Genomic DNA, 18,983 nt, shown 5'->3' on the forward strand with positions numbered 1-18,983 from the left:
CTCAGCATGTTACCATATCAGCTGTGGTGATGGTTATCAAATAGCGGTGTAATCGGGTAATAAGGGTCAGAACAAAACCACATAGGCGGAAATAGAAAGATGCCTACATGTAAAACCTGATATTTTGTAGATAGCACATGCAAGGATGTGGGCTGGACTTTTCCAGGTTGTGTTAGTGAGTAGTATGTATCATGCACAAGTCATGTCCATTTTCCTGCCATGTTTGTTTGTTATAGGGGATCAGCCTTCTTGGGCGAGATTCCATGCGCGGGTCCAATGACGTCTGGAAAAGTCCCATTGTCCAGCTGCCACTGTTCCCTGGTGCTAGGCCTCCATTTACGGAGAAGGGATAAGCCAAGCCTGCTGTGTAGCTGGGGCTAACGTCTTCTTTAACGGCCTCTTCTCTCATCCCTTGGGTGTGTCCCGCCGTTGCGGTGGTAGTCACTCATGTCACTTCTAATCTAGAGATAAACATAAACAAATAAGAACATACATGCTTGATATTATAATGATTACTGTACACTAAGTTTGAGTGCGGACTCGGGGTTCCGCCCTCTTGTCGCTGCAGCCAATCTTATGTGATAGTTGTCCGTGTGCGCTTCTTGAGGGGCAGGTCGCCTGTTTTTCCCTCGCGTTACTGAAACATATGCATAGAAATACAAGGAAATGGAAAACATAATATACAATTTATATAGATACAGTTTTTGGTTGTTGTTTTTTCTTTCTTTTTTGTGTAAGTGATGTTTGAGTGGTGTTCGTTTGAATATTTTTAGTGTGGTGGACGCCTTAGAAGGGGTGGGGCGAGCCCATTATCTTCTATTCCTGTGGCTGAATAGTATTTGTTTTGGCGTGGGGTACTTTTTGTATTGGTCTGGGTCGAACCTTCCAATACTCCTGTTGCCCCACGCCTTGGTGTACATTCGTAGCGTTTGCTTTCTAAGGTGGTGTCTTATAGAGCGAGTGTTTGTTAGAGTGCGTAGGTCCCTTATTGCCGTTCCGTAAGAGAGTTTCGCCGCTGCTCGCAGGCATTTGTTTTGTATGTGCATTAGGCTGTTAATGTTGGTTTTGGCCGTGTATCCCCATGCTGGGGCAGCATACATGATGATTGGCCTGATTAGGGCTTTATACATGTTGACATGTACAAATCGGAGATCGTCTATGGTAATCTTTTGTAAAAGCGAGTGATGACAATATACATGATAATTCTAGTTCTCAACTCTATGCACAGTTAGTTGTATATTTTAAAAAATGTAATTACTCATGCAAAATTAACTGTCTATTTTTCAGGTGACAGAATCGATGCCATCCGGATCAGCTTCCGCCACATGGTGTTCGAAGATGCGCTCACCATTCTGAGCTATGCTTCACCGTATGACGTACAGCTGGAGGTTGAGAACGCGGCCACTTCAAGACCCAGTACCCTGATCCGCACCAAGCGCACTTCCGCAAGCAGCATCGCCCCTGCTGACAGGATCTGCCACCCTTTCTACCGCAGTCAGTCCATTGCTGACCTAGCACAGGTACTAATGGTTACAGCCTTTTTAAAATGATATTTGTTCGTGGCGTCTTGCACCATATGATATGAACCTGCGTGTAATTGGAATTGCGGAAGTATAGAGTGTTGAATGTGAGGAAAGGAAAATTAAGGACGACACGAACACCCACAAACACCCAGTCCCCAGGCCAGGGATATTAATCATTTACAATTAAAAACCCCTGACACAGCCGAGAATCGAACACGGGGCCGCCGGGTGACAGGCGGACGCGTTGAACCCTATACCGCGGGGCCGGACTGGTTACAGCCTTACACTGATATAGCCTGTTAGAGAGCATTAAGGTACAGAATTATAACACCCTTAAAAACGATAACATAAGTTATATAAAAAAAATCAATGGGCATACATATAAAAGCATCCAAAAATGTAGAAAATTAGGGTACAAGACAACAATTATTTATTAGCGTTTGTCTTTTAATGCCGGGAGTGTCCGAGGACATGTTTGACTCGCCTGTGGTCTTTCTATTTGACACCCCAGGGGCAACTGGCGTGTCTCATTGTGTGATGGTGATGATGATGATGATGATGATGTACGGATAGGGTGAAAATCGGTGTCGTCACATAGCCTACTCCTGTCGAATAACATCAAGGGATCTGCTCAAGGCTTAACGTCTCAGTCCGTCGGACGAATCACCATCAGCAATGCCATAAATGCCCTCGCTCTATATCAGGGCCTCTCAGTGTGCAGCACTGTGCACGGTGCAAAAGACGACTTCGCTTTGTTGACCAGAGTGCAGATCCCAACTCCTCGAATTGGAGCAATAGCGCTGTCTCTCTCTTTCTCCACGCCTGTCTCGCTCGCTCCGCCTGTCTCCCTCTTCCTCACTTTCTCCGTAGCGCTCCAAATCCGAGCCGAGTTGAGCCGAGCTTAGCCGAGTAGCCCAGAGACGAAGCGTTGGTCCGAGCCGAGCCGAATGGGACCGATGCACTGTGCACAGGAACTCTGCGCCTCAATTTGCATGCGTGAGATTTTGGGCGTTTGAGAGGCCCTGCTCTATATAAATACTGCGGAGAGATTTGGCAGTGAATCAAGACTTTTTTGTATGCCTCCAGCTCTCGTACCCTACCGATCAAAATTGTGATGGTGAAAATTATTTCCACCAACAGGACTCGAACCCGCTAACCACGGTTTTAGACCTTGACGATCATGGCCACCAGGTGGGCAAGACAACAACCAATACGAAGAACAGAACTCGTGGCATAATATAACCAGAAACATACAGTACATAACTTACCGAGTGTTGGAAAATTTAAGTATAGGCCTAATGATAATGAATGTTCTCAAATTCTACATTTGACATACTAGTAGAATTTCAAACCGAGGTACCCACAACACTACAGAGTATTAAACAAAACCCAGAACTCGAGTTTACTGGTGCGCTTGAAGTTTCTTAACCTTGTAACTCTTTTGATGATTACTGATAAATAAAATCATGAATAAAATATGTAAATAAAAAAATATTGCTCAAAAACATAAAATACTTGAAATAAATTAATAAAAATATTTAATTGAAATGTCCATAGTATGGGTGCCAGAGTTCACCAGAATGGATCCCTCAAATTTATATCCCAGGGTGTGTACATAATGCTGTGTACTGGTACTTCTGCTGCAGGCCTTACCTAACCTCCTGAAAACGACTAAATAGGTAGGAACTGCACCTAGGTTCATCAATAACTCCACTGATTCTAAAATAACTAACTATATTCGTAACAAAATCCGTGCATGAGCACCTCATCAACACACAAAATTATACATATAATACACACATAAAATATTGCTGGAAGACTCCATATTTACAACAACAACAACCAAAACAGTGGGAAAATGAAAGCGAGAACTACCTACCATTTGTAGATAGTCCGATGAACAATGTACATACATGTAGATAAATGCCCTTCACTGTCTCTGTATCAATACTATTTGCCAATTCTCATAATCAGCACTTCTAACATCACACAGATACTGTACCTCGTAATACTGTGTTCACAGACTTCAACACTTGTTGTAAAGCTATATACATTTAAGTAACACACGCTTGTCGACCCTGAACATAAATTATGGAAAGTCTGAGATAGCTTTCACCAACATATAATGCCAGGCCGCCACAAGTGCTACAATACTTAATGCGCAAGCACTCCACAATCTGTCGATCAGCCACTTTCCACAAACATAACAAGACTACGCTCCACGAACGTTTGAAGTCCAGTCCAGTATATTGCAACCGTGTCACTACCGTACCGTATATCAGCACTACTTCCTGCTCGTACAGTGTGTCAGTACTCCTTCTTGTCCGTACCGAGTGTCAGTTGTGGTTCCTTCCTTCTAGTACAGTGTCACTGGTTGTAGTGTTAGTAGTAGTGGTTCCTTTCCGCTGTGATGTCAAAGTTTATATAAACATCCGCTTCTTCCTTCCTCTCAGATGATACGTCTGGATTGGTCCTTGCCAGCCAATCATGAGTGATGCTCTCGTCAAGACCATGCCCTGAACCCATACTTGGTCCCAAGAAATAAACAAACGCTGGGGTAGATCACATGACTCATTGCACTTTCCTAGTACAATAACATCAACAAACACAGCATGAGTCATCCAAATTACCAGAGTCCAATATAGCAATGTTTTCCCACTCGTGCAAAACAACTTACTCATACCTACATATGTGGATATCTCCCAGCTTACAAATATAAATGACAAAATATACAAATGAAATACAGATAATAATAATAATAATAATAATAATAATAATAATAATAATAATAATAATAATAATAATAATAAATTGAATACTGACAATAATATCTGTAACTTCTACATATAATTCGGGGGTGTGATATATGTACTATCACAACCTGTTTTGTATGAGAAATCACTGATCTCTGAATTCTTATCTAAACATACTGGGAGTGGTTCTTCAGTCATATTATTGTTGATGCCCATTTTCAAGCCCGGATTTTTACGAATGTTTTTATGCCTACCATAATCGTGGGTTGCGTATTATGACAAAGTATACAAATAATATTTGTATGTCCAGGATAAAAGATTAAGAGAGAGTTCAAAATACATATGTGCATGGGTAAGACTTATACAAATAAATTACTAGTGAAAATTGATTTAAAATTGAGTTCAAAAAGTGGCGTTCATCTAACTCAATCTTCTCTTACTTTTTACTGATATGTTTTTTCTTTTTTCTAATTCCTTCTTTGTTTTCCTTGTATTTTTTGTTTAAGGACCACACACACACACACACACACACACACACACACACACACACACACACACACACACACACACACACACACACACACACACACACACACAGAGAGAGAGAGAGAGAGAGAGAGAGGAGAGAGAGAGAGAGAGAGAGAGAGAGAGAGAGAGAGAGAGAGAGAGAGAGAGAGAGAGAGAGAGAGAGAGAGAGAGAGAGAGAGAGAGAGAGAGAGAGAGAGAGAGAGAGAGAGAGAGAGAGAGAGAGAGAGAGAGAGAGAGAGAGAGAGAGAGAGAGAGAGAGAGAGAGAGAGAGAGAGAGAGAGAGAGAGAGAGAGAGAGAGAGAGAGAGAGAGAGAGAGAGAGAGAGAGAGAGAGAGAGAGAGAGAGAGAGAGAGAGAGAGAGAGAGAGAGAGAGAGAGAGAGAGAGAGAGAGAGAGAGAGAGAGAGAGAGTGTGTGTGTGTCTCCGGGCTTCTCTGGTTGACTGTAGCATATCTCAAATCTTACGGTAGGGTCTAGTAAGTTATGTAACCATTTCTCTTTTTGCGGTCAATGGCTATGATGTCAACCCGTCCTTTACTACCTTCTTCGGCAACACATGCGACTTCCTCATGAACTTCAAAACCCTTTTGGAAAAAAATGGCTGCTATTTTTAATCTTTCTGTGATACCTTGTCTTCCTGAGTAAGCTCCCGCAAGGATATGAGCCGAGAACATGGGCATGGGTTTCAGGCTCGCTGCAGTGCTATTGCACTGAAACTTCAGCGCATTTTTCCACTCGGAGCTCGATAATCCACTATCCTCTTTAGCTGACATGCGTTATTGACGGCTCTATTCCTTTACTGTGGGCACCTAATCGACACCAGTAGTCATATTCCTGTTTCATTCATCAAATCCGTAATTTCTTTACGTCAGAATCGCGAAAAGCAGTGGAGTCAAGAGTAGTTTATATTCAGTCTCTCATCTGCTAGATCACATATAGATGATGCGTACTCATTATTGTGTCTGGAGTATATGACGTACGTTCAAATGTTGTAATGCACTTTCCCATTCTGCTTTGTGTATGTCTAGACCTTGGTGAATACCTCATAGAATCTGGTGTGTCAGCTGGCAAATGTAGAACATCTTTGATGGCACTTACGATCTTATCGACATTTATAAAAAAACAACTGCGGTATTTTGGTTCAATTTGCATTCTGATTAACAACTAATAATTTTTTTCAGCTTTCAATAGAGGACTGTTTTCCAGTATATTCAGATTACTTTTCAGATCGGTTATAATTTTTTGTTGGTCAAAAATTAATGTGTCATGGAAGTCTATTCCCAGGTAACGATTTTTTTTCCTTTTATTTAGATTGATGTTTTCACGTCCCGTAATTGTAGACATGCTAATAAGCTTTTGGGATTTTGTAGTATCAGAAAAAAAGGTGAAATCCTTTATGTTTCACAGAAAACTTTGCTCCTCATCTTCAGAAGAACATTTCGTCTGTTCACGAGCAAGTCTTCTCTAATTTTAGCTTATTATCATGTGTAGAATGTTTTCCCCTTTTCCATATGCCGTATATTAAAATGATCTCGAATGCACAGAATGATGTTTTCCTTTAATAATGAAATGAAATGGCGTATGGCTTTTAGTGCCGGGAGATCCCAGGACGGGTTTGGCTCGCCAGGTGCAGATCTTTTGATTTGACTCCCGTAGGCGATCTGCGCATCGTGATGAAGATGAAATGATGATGAAGACAACACATACACCCAGCCCCCGTGCCAGAAAAATTAACCAATGATGGTTAAAATTCCCGACCCTGCCGGCACGCTAACCATTTAGCCATGGAGTCGGGCCCTATAATAATGCTTGTGTCACAGATTTAACTGAACTTAATTGTAATCAGGTTTCCTGAAATGCCTGATTAACCATGCTGGTGAGCTGCGACAATAACTGTATCATCTGCGAATCCCATGCATGTGATCATTTTAAGTCCAGATACGAGTTGATAGCCATATCTGAAGGAAACTGCTTCCTCAGAAAGTTGTTCCAGTACGAATTCTGTTGCTAGGTTGTAGACGCCTGGAGAGAGCGGTGCACTCTGCATAACTCCCCTCTTGTTGGGAATCGAAGCAGATCACTTTTCATTGGTTTCGGTGAGAGTCGAATTATCTTTCTGTGACTGTTTCTTAATTTTGAAGGCAAATTTAAATGTTGTCAAGTTGTCTTTATGCGCAAGTGTCCAATCGTATTGTTACGAATAAAACTCCATCTGTTTCATTACTCTAATTTATTTCAGGATGATCCAATAAATGCGCGCGCGCGCACACACACACACACGCACGCACATATGTATATATATATATATATATGCAAACAATTCTTATCAGCTACAATGGCCACACTTACTAATTACAAGTCTCTCTCTCTTCCTTACGGCACAGCAACCGTTCCAGCCCGTTGCTCTACCTGGGGACGCTTAATCCTTACCTTCACTTCCCCAAGTCCAGTCACCTCACGCAGCAGCTGTGTGTCGACCACTGGATCTGAACACACGAAGAAAGAGCAGCAGCTATCAAAGAACACCGATGAGCTCATAAACGTTACCGTAGGCAGCCTACTGTGGCCAACTTGGTAACATTAAAACAACTCCGTGCTAAGGCGCGAGTTCTTATTCGCCAAAGTAAGAAAGTTTCGTGGGAGAAATATGTGTCGTCTTATGACGTCACAAACTCCATCATCTCAAGTGTGGACTAAACTTCGAGGTATTTCGGGTATCCAAGGATCATCTTCTGTACCGGGAATTTCCATTGCAGGCAATCTCGTCACTGAACCACTCTCGATTGCTAACCATCTAGCTAGCCATTTCGCGGATGTGTCTGGCTCCGGGAATTACCATAGTGATTTCCTCGCTCTGAAGCGGGAGGCGGAACGTCATCAGTTTTGCCACTCAAGCTTCAGAGGACTATAACGTGCCCTTTAGGGAGTGGAAACTCTGCAGCGCCTTAGCGCTTTGCAAGGACATGTCTCCTGGACCGGGTAACATCCATAACCAGATGTTGAAATACCTTAGTGAGGACAGTCTTCTATATCTCCTTCGTGTGTTCAACCGAATCTGGATAGAGGATGATTTTCCGTCTGTGGCGAGAGGGCATAGTCATTCCTGTCCTCAAGCCTGACAAAGATCCTAAGTATGCAGGAAGTTACAGACCGATTTGTCTTACAAACTACCTGTGTAAGCTATTTGAGAGGATGGTAAATCGCCGACTCGTGTGGTGTCTGGAGAAACAAGAACTCTTGTCCGAGTACCAGTGTGGTTTTTGAGCCGCTCGATCAACCACTCACCATTTGGTACGCCTGGAGAGCTCTATCCAGGATGCGGTTCTCCGCAAACAGCATTTGGTCACCATTTTCTTTGACTTAGAGAAGGCATACGACACTACATGGCGATATGGTATCCTTTCAGTCCTGCATCAATGGGGATTCCGAGGTAACTTACCGATATTTATTGCAAATTTTTTGTCCCTCCGTCTATTCTGTGTCCGAGTAGGGAGGACATATTCGCAATACCACGTTCAAGAAAATGGAGTCCCACAGGGATCGGTTCTTAGTGTCACTCTGTTCGCGATTGCCATAAACGGTATTGTAGCTGCTGCTGGTTCAGCAGTAATACCGTCGCCAATTGTGGACGATTTTGCTCTGCACTATAGCTCGCTTAATATGGCAGTCGCAGAGCGATAATTACAGCAAGCTATTAGGAGAGTTGAACAGTGGGCCTTAGAACATGGCTTTCGGTTTTCCACCACTAAGTCCTCTGATGTCCACTTTTGTCGTCTCCGTACTCTTCATCCAAAACCTGAGCTGTATTTAGGAAATGTCGCTCTTCCAGTTGTTGACACTTACCGATTTCTTGGGCTCCTTTTCGATAGCAAATTATCGTGGGAGCAACACGTGCGGGAGTTGAAAGTGCAGTGCACTATGAAGTTGAATATCATGAAGTTTCTTAGCAGCACTAATTGGGGTGCTGACCGTACGGTGCTCCTACGATTCTATAGGGCACATATTTTATCCCGGTTAGACTACGGCAATGCAGCATATGGCTCAGCAAGACCAAGCGTTCTTGCGAAGCTGAACAGCATCCACCACAGTGGCGTTAGGTTGGTGACGGAAGCTTTTTGTACAAGCCACATTGCCAGCCTGCTCGCTGAGTCTGCGACAGATTTCACTTCATCCAAGCTATCCTTGCGTGTTCAACAATGGCAACCGTTCGCTGTACGCTGATTGTCCTCGAGCAACGCGGCCGGTTGGAATACGCTTGGATAGCAATTACAGATTGTTTCACGTACCTTCGGTTCCTTGCCTTGTCAGACAACCAAGTGGGGTACCTCCGTGGGTAGTACGGCAACCTGAAATAATCCTGGATCTGCACACTGGCCCGAAGGAAAACACGGACCCTTCGATTTATCGGAGGCTCTTTCTGTCCACTGTAGGCCGATATCCAGGTTCAGTTGTCATCTACAGGGATGGTTCAAGGACAGAAACGAAGGTGGGCTGTGCGTTTGTTGTCGACAATGATAGCCTTCTTTTTGCTCTCCCGGAAACCTGTAGTGTGTACACAGCAGAGCTCTATGTTATCTGTGAAGCTCTGCAGTACGCACTGTCTGATGAGCGCCGACACTTTCTTCTGTGTACTGACTCCTTGAGCTCGCTACAGTCTATTGATACTTGTTTCCTTGGACACCCTCTGGTGCAGGACCTGCTGGCTGGGTGTTCGGATGCCGGCACCAGAATCACGTTTATGTGGCTTGGTGGCTGTTACACTGCCCCCATTGCCTTTCAAGGTTCCAGCAAGTGATATTCGCACTCAGCTAAGACATCTGGTTATGTCTCATTGGGAGATGGAGTGACAGGCCATTCCACTTCTAAATAAACTGAGAGTGATCAAAGGAACAACGAAGGTGTGGAGGACTTCTCTTCGGGCTTCGCGGAGGGAAGCAGTGCTATTATGTCGTCTTCGGATCGGCCACGGCATCCTGACTCACTCCCATCTATTGAAAGGAGAACCCCCTCCAGTGTGTACTTCTGGCGATCATCTTACCTTGGTACACATCCTTACAGAGTGTATGGACCTGGTCGATCTGTGCCGTAGTCTTAACCTCCCAAGTACAATCTCCCTTATCTTGCGAGATGACGAGCAGTCAGCAGACCTCGTCATCCGCTTTATGAGGCATAGTAGTTTGTTTTATCATGTGTAATGTTGTCCTAGTGTATTTGTGTCAATTGCGCTTTTATCCCATTGACTTCATTTTGGTTGGTGTTGTGTATTTTAATGTGTTATTTTAACGTCTAATGTAAATTATGTACATATATATATATATATCTGTACTACCAGGCAATGCCTTATTCCTTTTTTGTCTGTATTTTCTTTTATTTTTTTAGAAAATATGGCATTGCAAATTAGATCCACTGATTGTTTTAATCTCATACTCATTTTTTAACTCTAGTCAGTGGATACATTTTAAAATTTTAACTATCATAGATCATGTCGTCAATCTCATTCCATTAGGGCCGATGACCTTCGATGTTAGGCCGTTTAAAACAACAAGGATCATCATCATCAGAACAACCTTTCCATATTTTCTTATTAGGCATATATGATATAACAGATTTAGCTATAGAGTGGACTGCAGGACTCAACCTGCAGATATTTACTCCAGTACTATATTTTATATGTACAATAATTTGTTCTTTTTAGTTAATTGTCTTTCTTTTTTTAAATGTAATTTTTTGTTTTAGTAATTCAGGTTAGGTACATTATCGTTGTTTAACTTTTTTTCTTTCAGTGAAAATAAGTTGCTCTTTTGTCTTCCGGATCCATGTGGTTGTCCTCGGGTGAGAGAGAGAGAGAGAGAGAGAGAGAGAGAGAGAGAGAGAGAGAGAGAGAGAGAGAGAGAGAGTGTGTGTGTGTGTGTGTGTGTATATTGAACCATGTTAATGTCTGAGGACAATTCTGTATTAATCATTTTATTTCTGGTAAAAGAAGATGTTGTCACCTTCATCCTCCAAGGTCGTCTTACATTAAGTGACCTGTTCCGCTCTTTATCCATCTCTTGGCTGAGCGTTTGATAGAGTTACTTTGTCTGGAATGATACCATAAGATCTGATTTGGGATTCTTTACCTTGCCATACTGTTGACATGATCCTTCCAGTTCTTCTGATATCTTCTTGGGCATTTTATGTAGAACATTCACAAATTGTCACTTCCTCCATATCTCCAGAAAAGTAGCAGTTTGAAATGCATGCCCAGGAAAATATACTATAGTGCCGCCTGTGGCTATTGCACACAGGTAGAGAGCATTTATACCGATCTACAAATACATTCATGTTCAGTTCTCTGACAACATAGAAACAGATGATCATGGGCAACCTAGTACTGTGTGGTTTCTGTGGAGGGAAGGAATGGCTGCTTCACACATTTCCATGAGGTTAGCAGCTGTATGTGGGGAAGAGCAGCACCAAGTTTTAAAAAAACTGGGTTTTGCTGGATAGCAGAGTTCAAAGACAGCAAGGACTGTGCTGAAAAAAACAAAAGCAATGGGGGTCCAGGAACTGCACGCAAACAAAACAATGCCCAGACTGTGCCCAATTTGATACCGGAAAACAGGCGAAACCCTTTCAATGAACTAGAGAATATAACAAGTTTGTCACGCGGAACACTGCACACCATCAATACCAATGCCCAACAGGACATGAAGATGAAAACAGCAGCCTGTATTCAATGGGTCCCCACTCTCTCACCACTGCACAGAAGCAAAAGTATCTGGAGACATGCCAAGAGTTGCCAGAGCTGTACAACACGGATGCAGAGGAATATTTTGAGCATCTGGGCACGACATATGAGTCATGGTTCTGTCACAAGACTCCAAAAAGATAAAAAGAAGAAAGCCAGTCCATGGAGAGGAAGCACACTGGGAACCCTCCTCCCAAGAACAACAGTATTCTGTAAGAAGGAAGTCAGTTCCTGGACAAAACTATCTTTACACCGGTTTTCAAACTAATTTTGCTTAATGGGAGCAAAAGCTGTGTAGACTCAGGATATCTTATTCATAAGTTAGAAGTAACAGACATGAAAGTAGCAAGAATGATTGCTGGTACAAACAGGTGGGAACAATGGCAGGAGGGTACTCAGAATGAAGAAATAAAGGCTAAGTTAGGAATGAACTTGATGGATGAAGCTGTACGCATACACCAGCTTCGATGGTGGGGTCATGTGAGATGAATGGAGGAGGATAGGTTACCTAGGAGAATAATGGACTCTGTTATGGGCAGTAAGAGGAGTAGAGGGAGACCAAGACAACGAAGGTTAGACTCAGTTACTAACGATTTCAAGATAAGAGGTATAGAACTAAATGAGGCCACAGCACTAATTGCAAATAGAGAATTGTGGCGACATTTAGTAAAGTCACAAAGGCTTGCAGACTGAACGCTGAAAGGCATAACAGTCTATAATGATAATGTATGTATGTATCGTTTGAGTTCAGATTACCTCGCTTAAGCCTTCTCTTCTTGTATCTCTTAGGAATCATCTTGGTACAATCAAGTTATATTATTTATCACCCTTGCATCCATCAGTTCAAATTAGCTCTACCTTCTTAATACAGTTTATTAGTTGATTATTATGCAATTCTCATATAATGCTGGTTTTTATTTTCTTCCTACAGATTGGAAAAGCAAGTCTGAAACGAGTGCAGCAGATGGGAGGAGGAATCAACAAATCACCACACATGTCCAAAGGTGACCCATTTGATGAGCTGGGGGACTACCCTACACTCAAGTTGTCCTCATCATCCCCAATATCTACATTGCAGAAGAGAGAGAACGCTCATGTGGGCAAAGCTGCAGGAGGGACTAGTCCCCAGGTCACTGGCTCCAGTCCTCATGGTATCGCAATTGTGAAGCCAGAGCGAGCCAAGAGGACCACCCCCAGAAATTCTATATCTTCACCTGAAGAATCAGAGGGAAAAGCAGATACACTTAGTAGGTTCCAAAAGTTTGGTGTTAGAGTTCTTCCAGATCAGGCAACTTCAAGAACATCTGATGTTCAACGACAAACTGCAGCTGAAGCAGAACGTCATCAGAATGAGCAGAACATAATAAGAGAGCGTGTTGGAAGTGCCTCACATCCTAAAAGTACTGAAATATCCTTAAATCCATTCAGCAGCCACAAAACGACAACTGATCCTACTTCTGTTGACATCACTGATGGAAGAAAATCTGCTAGTGGCTCCTTACATTATGATGAGAGGGGTATTGATGTTGGTCCTATTGAGAAACAGTCCGTAGAATCCGGCAGCCCTGAACACATCAGCGAAGAAACAGCTCACACCAGTAAACTGATTCAGAGAACTACATCAACAGAGGAAGAGAGTGATGTCAACAAAGAAAGCCATGTAAAACATCTCCTCACAAAAGGATTACAAAATTTGAAAGAAAAATTACATCACGATAAAAGAAAATCTCCCGAGTTTCCAAGGAACAACCAGGATGAGAATCCTAAACAAGGAAGGAAGCATACAGTTTCCATGTCTTCAGATAGTGAAGGAATGGAAACTGAGAAAGCTAAGGAAACAGGTGTAAGGTACAAAGCAAATCCTAAAGAAGATCCAGAGAAGAGAGCTGAGAGACGTCGCCAGAGAAATCCTGAGAAGGATGGTTTTGCTGACCAAATCCCTTTGCCACCTGACGAAAATATCCCAACTGAAATACCAGAGGAAGTTCGAAGGGCTGCTGTTGCTGCTCGAAGTAACCGAAAGTCTTTTGGCATCGCAGCATTGCCAGACGTGACAAAAGAGACCACCGACAAGGGACCAAATATCAGTCGAGAAAGTATGAGCGATAGCTCAAGCGATTGTGATGTACCAGCTGGAATTGCTTCTGACAGCCTTGGGCGGCCTCCCAAGAGATCAAACAAAAGGAAAGCACCACCACCTCCTCCAGAAGATGCAGATGATACTGTAAAATCCCTACCAACAAAAGATGATGTTTCCAGGAACTCTGAGGAACTAGATTTTGATACAAAAGTATTAAGTTCATGGCAGAGTAATATGCCAGGAACAGAAGGTAAAAATGAAGCTGAGACTTCTAAGTGGTCTATGAAAACATTTGGAAATCCAAACCCAAACCTTGGTAGCAATACAAGTAACAACTCAACTGAATCGGGAAAGATAATCACTACATTTGCAAACATGGCAAGACAAAGAGCTAATCCTGAACCATCCAAGAAAGACATTACAAATATTACAATTGATGATGGATCAAGTCATATCCTCAGCACGTACACTTCCCGAAGAGTCAGTGAAGGAAGTGAACAAACATCTCCCCAGGGACATGTTTTTCCCATGGATAGTAGCTCAAGTGGAACATCTACGATGGAAACAAAGACTGTTGATTACGATGAAGGAGTGCACGTGCACGCTATAAATTCAGATTCTGACTCTGACTTGGAGAGACTCGAAGGAGACGATGATGAATTTGAGGGAAAGCGAAATAAGAAGGGGGGCACCACCATAGAGCTTAACTCCTCGCATATTACTATCCATCACAGCCCTTCCTCTGCTCCAGATTTAGAGAGTGATAGTACTCGCAAGGCTGCATCTCTGGGAGATCTATCTCGTCTTGACACAGAGCAACCAATGAGCATTCTTGAACGGGCAGTTTCACTGGATCTGGCAGATGGTGGTACTCCGCTAGGCACCAAGAAACGAAAGGCACCACCACCACCTCCAGGTGAAGAGTATCTTACTAGTGCTCAGGATGAAGAAGGAGGACACTACAGGAAGGAACCAAGACTTGATGCTGCAATGGATACTCTACAGAGACGCAGACTTAAGAAATCTTCTGAATGGGGCACAATGGAAGAAGCTCTCAAACAGTCTGAAAATAATTTCAAAGTTGAGCCAACAGACGAGTCATTTCCCATTGAGAAAACTTCACCAAAACTTGCTGGTACATCCTTTTTGGAAATTACCAGAGATAAACTAACAGAACGTCCTATTTCTCCGGAGAAGGATGAACAGACTCCTGTGAACGCAAAACTCTCTGTTGGTTCATTTACTGTGTCAGACATAACTTCAAGTAATGTCACAATAAAAGAGCAAGATTCTTTTCCACAAAGTGTTAAAAGTGACATGGAAATCATTGAGCATGTAGCTCTTACTAGCTCAAAACTGAATCTTTCACCAGAGAGAGAAAAGCTTGAAGATACAGAAAGCAGCACTGCTGCAATAAAAAACAGTAGCCAGCAACAAAAAACTGTACTTCACATATCTCCCAAAGTAACAAATGAACATGAGAGTAGTCCAGCAAGTTCTACATCTCAAGTTAGTATTTCTCCTAGTTCTCATCAGTTGGCATCATCAGGTGATTTTGTGGAACATGAGCGCTTATTCAGTGGCACTCAGCAGGAACAGAATATTGCTACATCACCTGAACATCACATATCAAGCATTGTGAGTTCTACACCTCTCTCCACCAGAGAGTTCTCACAAAGGGAACAAGTGCAGTCTCCTCTGGTAACATCCAGTGATGCAGGAATCAGCAGTATTCAAGTTAGCTCATCCACGCAAGACATTTCACTAACACCTTCTGAGCTGGACTCCAGTATTCTGGTTACATCTGCAACTGATCCATTTGTAACAGCTGCTAGCTTTGTTGACTCCACCATTACCACAACAATGGCAGAAAATGCTAGTGATGACGAAGGAACCTGGGAACCACCCGAGCTACCAACATCGCCTGTTCCTGTCCTCAATCCAGGACCATCTTCAACATTTAATGCTTCTCCGTCCATGACATACATAACTGAGATCCAAGTGGTGACAACAACAGACAATGAAAATGACCATAAAATAGGGTCAACCACTAATGACATTGCTACTAATGGCTCAGCAGTCACCAGCACTTTCACCCAAGGAACACGGAAATACCGATCTGACTCAAGCCTGTCGTCAGACTCTATGGCTAGTGACAGAGATGACAAGGATGCTTCAACATCTGTAACTGGTGCACGGCATTCCTCTACAACTACTACTACCACCACCACCAACACTACCACCACCACAACATCAAGGACAGTTAATGATGGAAGTCTAGGACAGCCACTAAGAAGTAACGTATCATTCACTTCAATTAGTACATTAACTAGTCCAACAGATAGATCAAAAGTATTGACCGGAACTGAAATATTTGGTAGTGCGTTATCAGACGGATCAGGTCCTGAAATGTCACTGTCTAGCACCGAGAAAAAAGCTAAACCAGCAAGACCACCTGTTCCCCCCAGGAAATCGGATAGCTCTTCGTCTTCAGTGTCATCTACAATCATGGTGGAGGTTCCAAAAGTACAACTGGCAGAAACAACATCTAGCAGTCTATTGGCCGGGGGTACGGTTAGTCAAGGAAGTCCTGGTGGAGGAAAATTTATCAGTTTTTCATCCCTCACTCCAAGGCATAGCAGCAGTTTTGAGCAATGGGTCTTCCTGGATGAAGCAAACCCTGGAAACAGGCTGAATGGTATTGAAGGTGCTTCCAACAGTGGAGGAGAAAGTGAGGGTGGCAATAGCCAGAGTGCAGGAGCAAGTCGAGCACAGACTATTACTCACATTATACTAGACACAAAACAAAAGAGTGGAGGGCATGTAAAACAGTGAACAGATTGACAATTTCTCTGAAGATCATATGCTGTCATAAGTCTCAGTCAGAGATGGGGTAAATTAATAGGCTTCAGCAAAAAATAAATGGGAAGATACGTATAAAATATTCTACGCATTTCATTAACTTTTAAAAATAAGATAAAGCTTACCTACCATTGTAAATTTGTCCATTTTTCTTTAATCCCTCGACTGAATTAGGGTCAGGCTACTCTGTCTTAAAACTCACAATTTTGACTGATTGGAAGACTTAAAAGTCAAAACTGAAAAGAAAATGTTTTCCACTAATAAAGGAAACATCATACCATCAAGCAGGAAATTCAGAGTGAAGATATTTTCTAGTTTTATTATTGTTAGGAAGTCTTCTGAACTGATAGAGGTTGATTAATAGCAATTAAAAAGCTGCGAGCTGAACAAGTCCCTTATCTGTACATGTTGAGGACATCAGAGTAACAGTGTAGTGTAAAGGACCATATGAAGACTAATCTGATAGCTGACTGTCGTGAGGAAAGTGCCAAAGTTTGCGGCCAAACTAGGTTTAGTTCACAGTTGTGAAATAAATCCATAAACATTTAGAATGAATAAATGGAAGCTTGGGGAACACTACATGCTCTTACAGTCGAAAAGAAAATACAGAAGATGTGACTCTGGTGACATTTTAAATATTCTAAAGGAATGGCAGAAATAGGAAGATAATTGTCACCACAAAATAACTTTCAAAACTCAACTTAGGGCTATGAGAAAGCTGTTACGGTTGTGATATTAGAACTGATCCTTGTTGTATCTTCAGTGTTGAAGATCCTAGACGCCTTACATGGTTTGTCTTAAATGATAGGTTTGTTCCAACAAACAGTTCCGAATTGGTTCTGAACTAGTTCCGAATTTTTAATGAGCATACCTGACTCAGAACTGTTCCAGAATTCATTCTTAGTAACATTGTGTTGGAACACGTAAATCACAGTTCTGAACTTTAATTTTAACACCACCATCTACCAATTACATTACAAAACACTTAATGATGGATGGCCGATGCGATCATTATTCAGATGTGAAATACATAATAACGGTGCTCATAGGTCAAATGCAATAGTCATGTCCGGAAGTCACAGTCTCTGGTCGTGACTGAGAATTGATAGAATCGGTCCTGAACGTGTTCTGAATTTAGTTGGAACTACGTGAATTAAGAACTCGCAGTTTAGAACCAGCACTGGATTTTAGTTGGAATAGCATCTATGCTACTGGGCATTTATCGGCAGTTTTAGAACGGTTCTAGTGTTTGTCGGAACAAACTTGAATAGTGTACTGTAAAGTTCATAGGCTTAATATGCATAGTTCAAATGAATATATGGATTGAACAATGGGATTGTGGCAAACAGCACTAGTACCTGCATGTGACAGTTTGAAGCCCTGTTACATGAAATAAAATGTGAATATACCATCAAATACGAGTGAAAGTAGAAAACAGAACATTAACGAATTAGAGGACATATTTCATTCAATTGTTAGCTCATATAGGCTACTCAAGTGAAAAGAATGCTTCTTGTCATTTTCAGAATGTGATGAATGTGTTTGAATCAATGTGGTACGCTTAAAGAACATTGTATATTTTTCTCTCTTATTCTTTCCTGTAATCTATAGGTTAGGGTTGTGAAACTTCGAGTGTAACGTCTAACTTTAAAAGATCTGCACTTGATACCTGTTCTTTTTGTATGTTAATCCATACTGACTGTGGAAAGCTAGAGAAATAACTGTGAAACAATTTAAGCTGATAAAGCAGCTTGTTTTTTGAGACAGTTTTCCTTCAGGGTTCTATTTCACAGTTGCAAGAAATACTTAAGGCTTGTAAAACTCTGTTCCACAAGGAGATATTTATTACATTTTTTCCGTCTGTTATCTGCAGCCACAAGTAGCTTTCCTTGTTTTCTGCAGCATATTTATATAACTTTTAGATGCTATTGACATACTTTGCTCCACTGTTCGCATTGTAAATATGCAGTAACCTACCTACCAGTTGTAATCCCAAGGTAAATTTTTTGAGTCGGGTTGTTGAGTGGCTCACATGGTTAAGGCGCTGGCCTTCTGACCCTAACTTGGCAGGTTCGATCCTGGCTGAATCCGGTGGTATTGGAATACTGGCGCATGAAGAACTCCTGTGGGGCTAAATTCTGGCACTTGGGCGTCACTGAAAACCAAAAAAGTAGTTAGTGGGCGTTAAACCATTATTATTATTATTTTTAATATTATTATTGAATTTTTCATTGCATACAGATGAAAAGATGTATGGCTTTTAGTGTCGGGAGTCTCCGAGGACATGTTTGGTTCGTCAGGTGCAGGTCTTTTGATTTGACGCCCGTAGGCAACCTCCGCGTCGTGATGAGGATGAAATGATGATGAAGATGACACGTACACCCAGCCCCCATGCCAGCGAAATTAACCAGCGATGGTTAAAATTTTTTGACCGTGCCAGGAATCAAACCTGGGACCCCTGTGACCAAAGGCCAGGACGCTAAACATTTAGCCGTTGAGCCAGACTGCG

The 18,983-nt window shown here is 42.1% G+C and overlaps 1 protein-coding gene across 1 annotated transcript in view; it reads left to right on the top strand.

Annotated features, from left to right (window-relative positions):
- LOC136877784 (uncharacterized) overlaps positions 1-18,625 on the top strand; it is a 411,138-nt gene extending 392,513 nt beyond the window's left edge. Inside the window, exons 6-7 of the mRNA XM_067151990.2 lie at positions 1,288-1,520; positions 12,464-18,625. Of these exons, the coding sequence (XP_067008091.2) occupies positions 1,288-1,520; positions 12,464-16,447 (4,217 nt within the window). The 3' untranslated portion in view covers positions 16,448-18,625. The remainder of the gene's footprint in view (positions 1-1,287; positions 1,521-12,463) is intronic.
- The last annotated feature ends 358 nt before the right edge of the window (positions 18,626-18,983 follow it).

The sequence above is a fragment of the Anabrus simplex genome, chromosome 7, assembly GCF_040414725.1.
Source record: "Anabrus simplex isolate iqAnaSimp1 chromosome 7, ASM4041472v1, whole genome shotgun sequence".
NCBI classification, from domain to species: domain Eukaryota; kingdom Metazoa; phylum Arthropoda; class Insecta; order Orthoptera; family Tettigoniidae; genus Anabrus; species Anabrus simplex.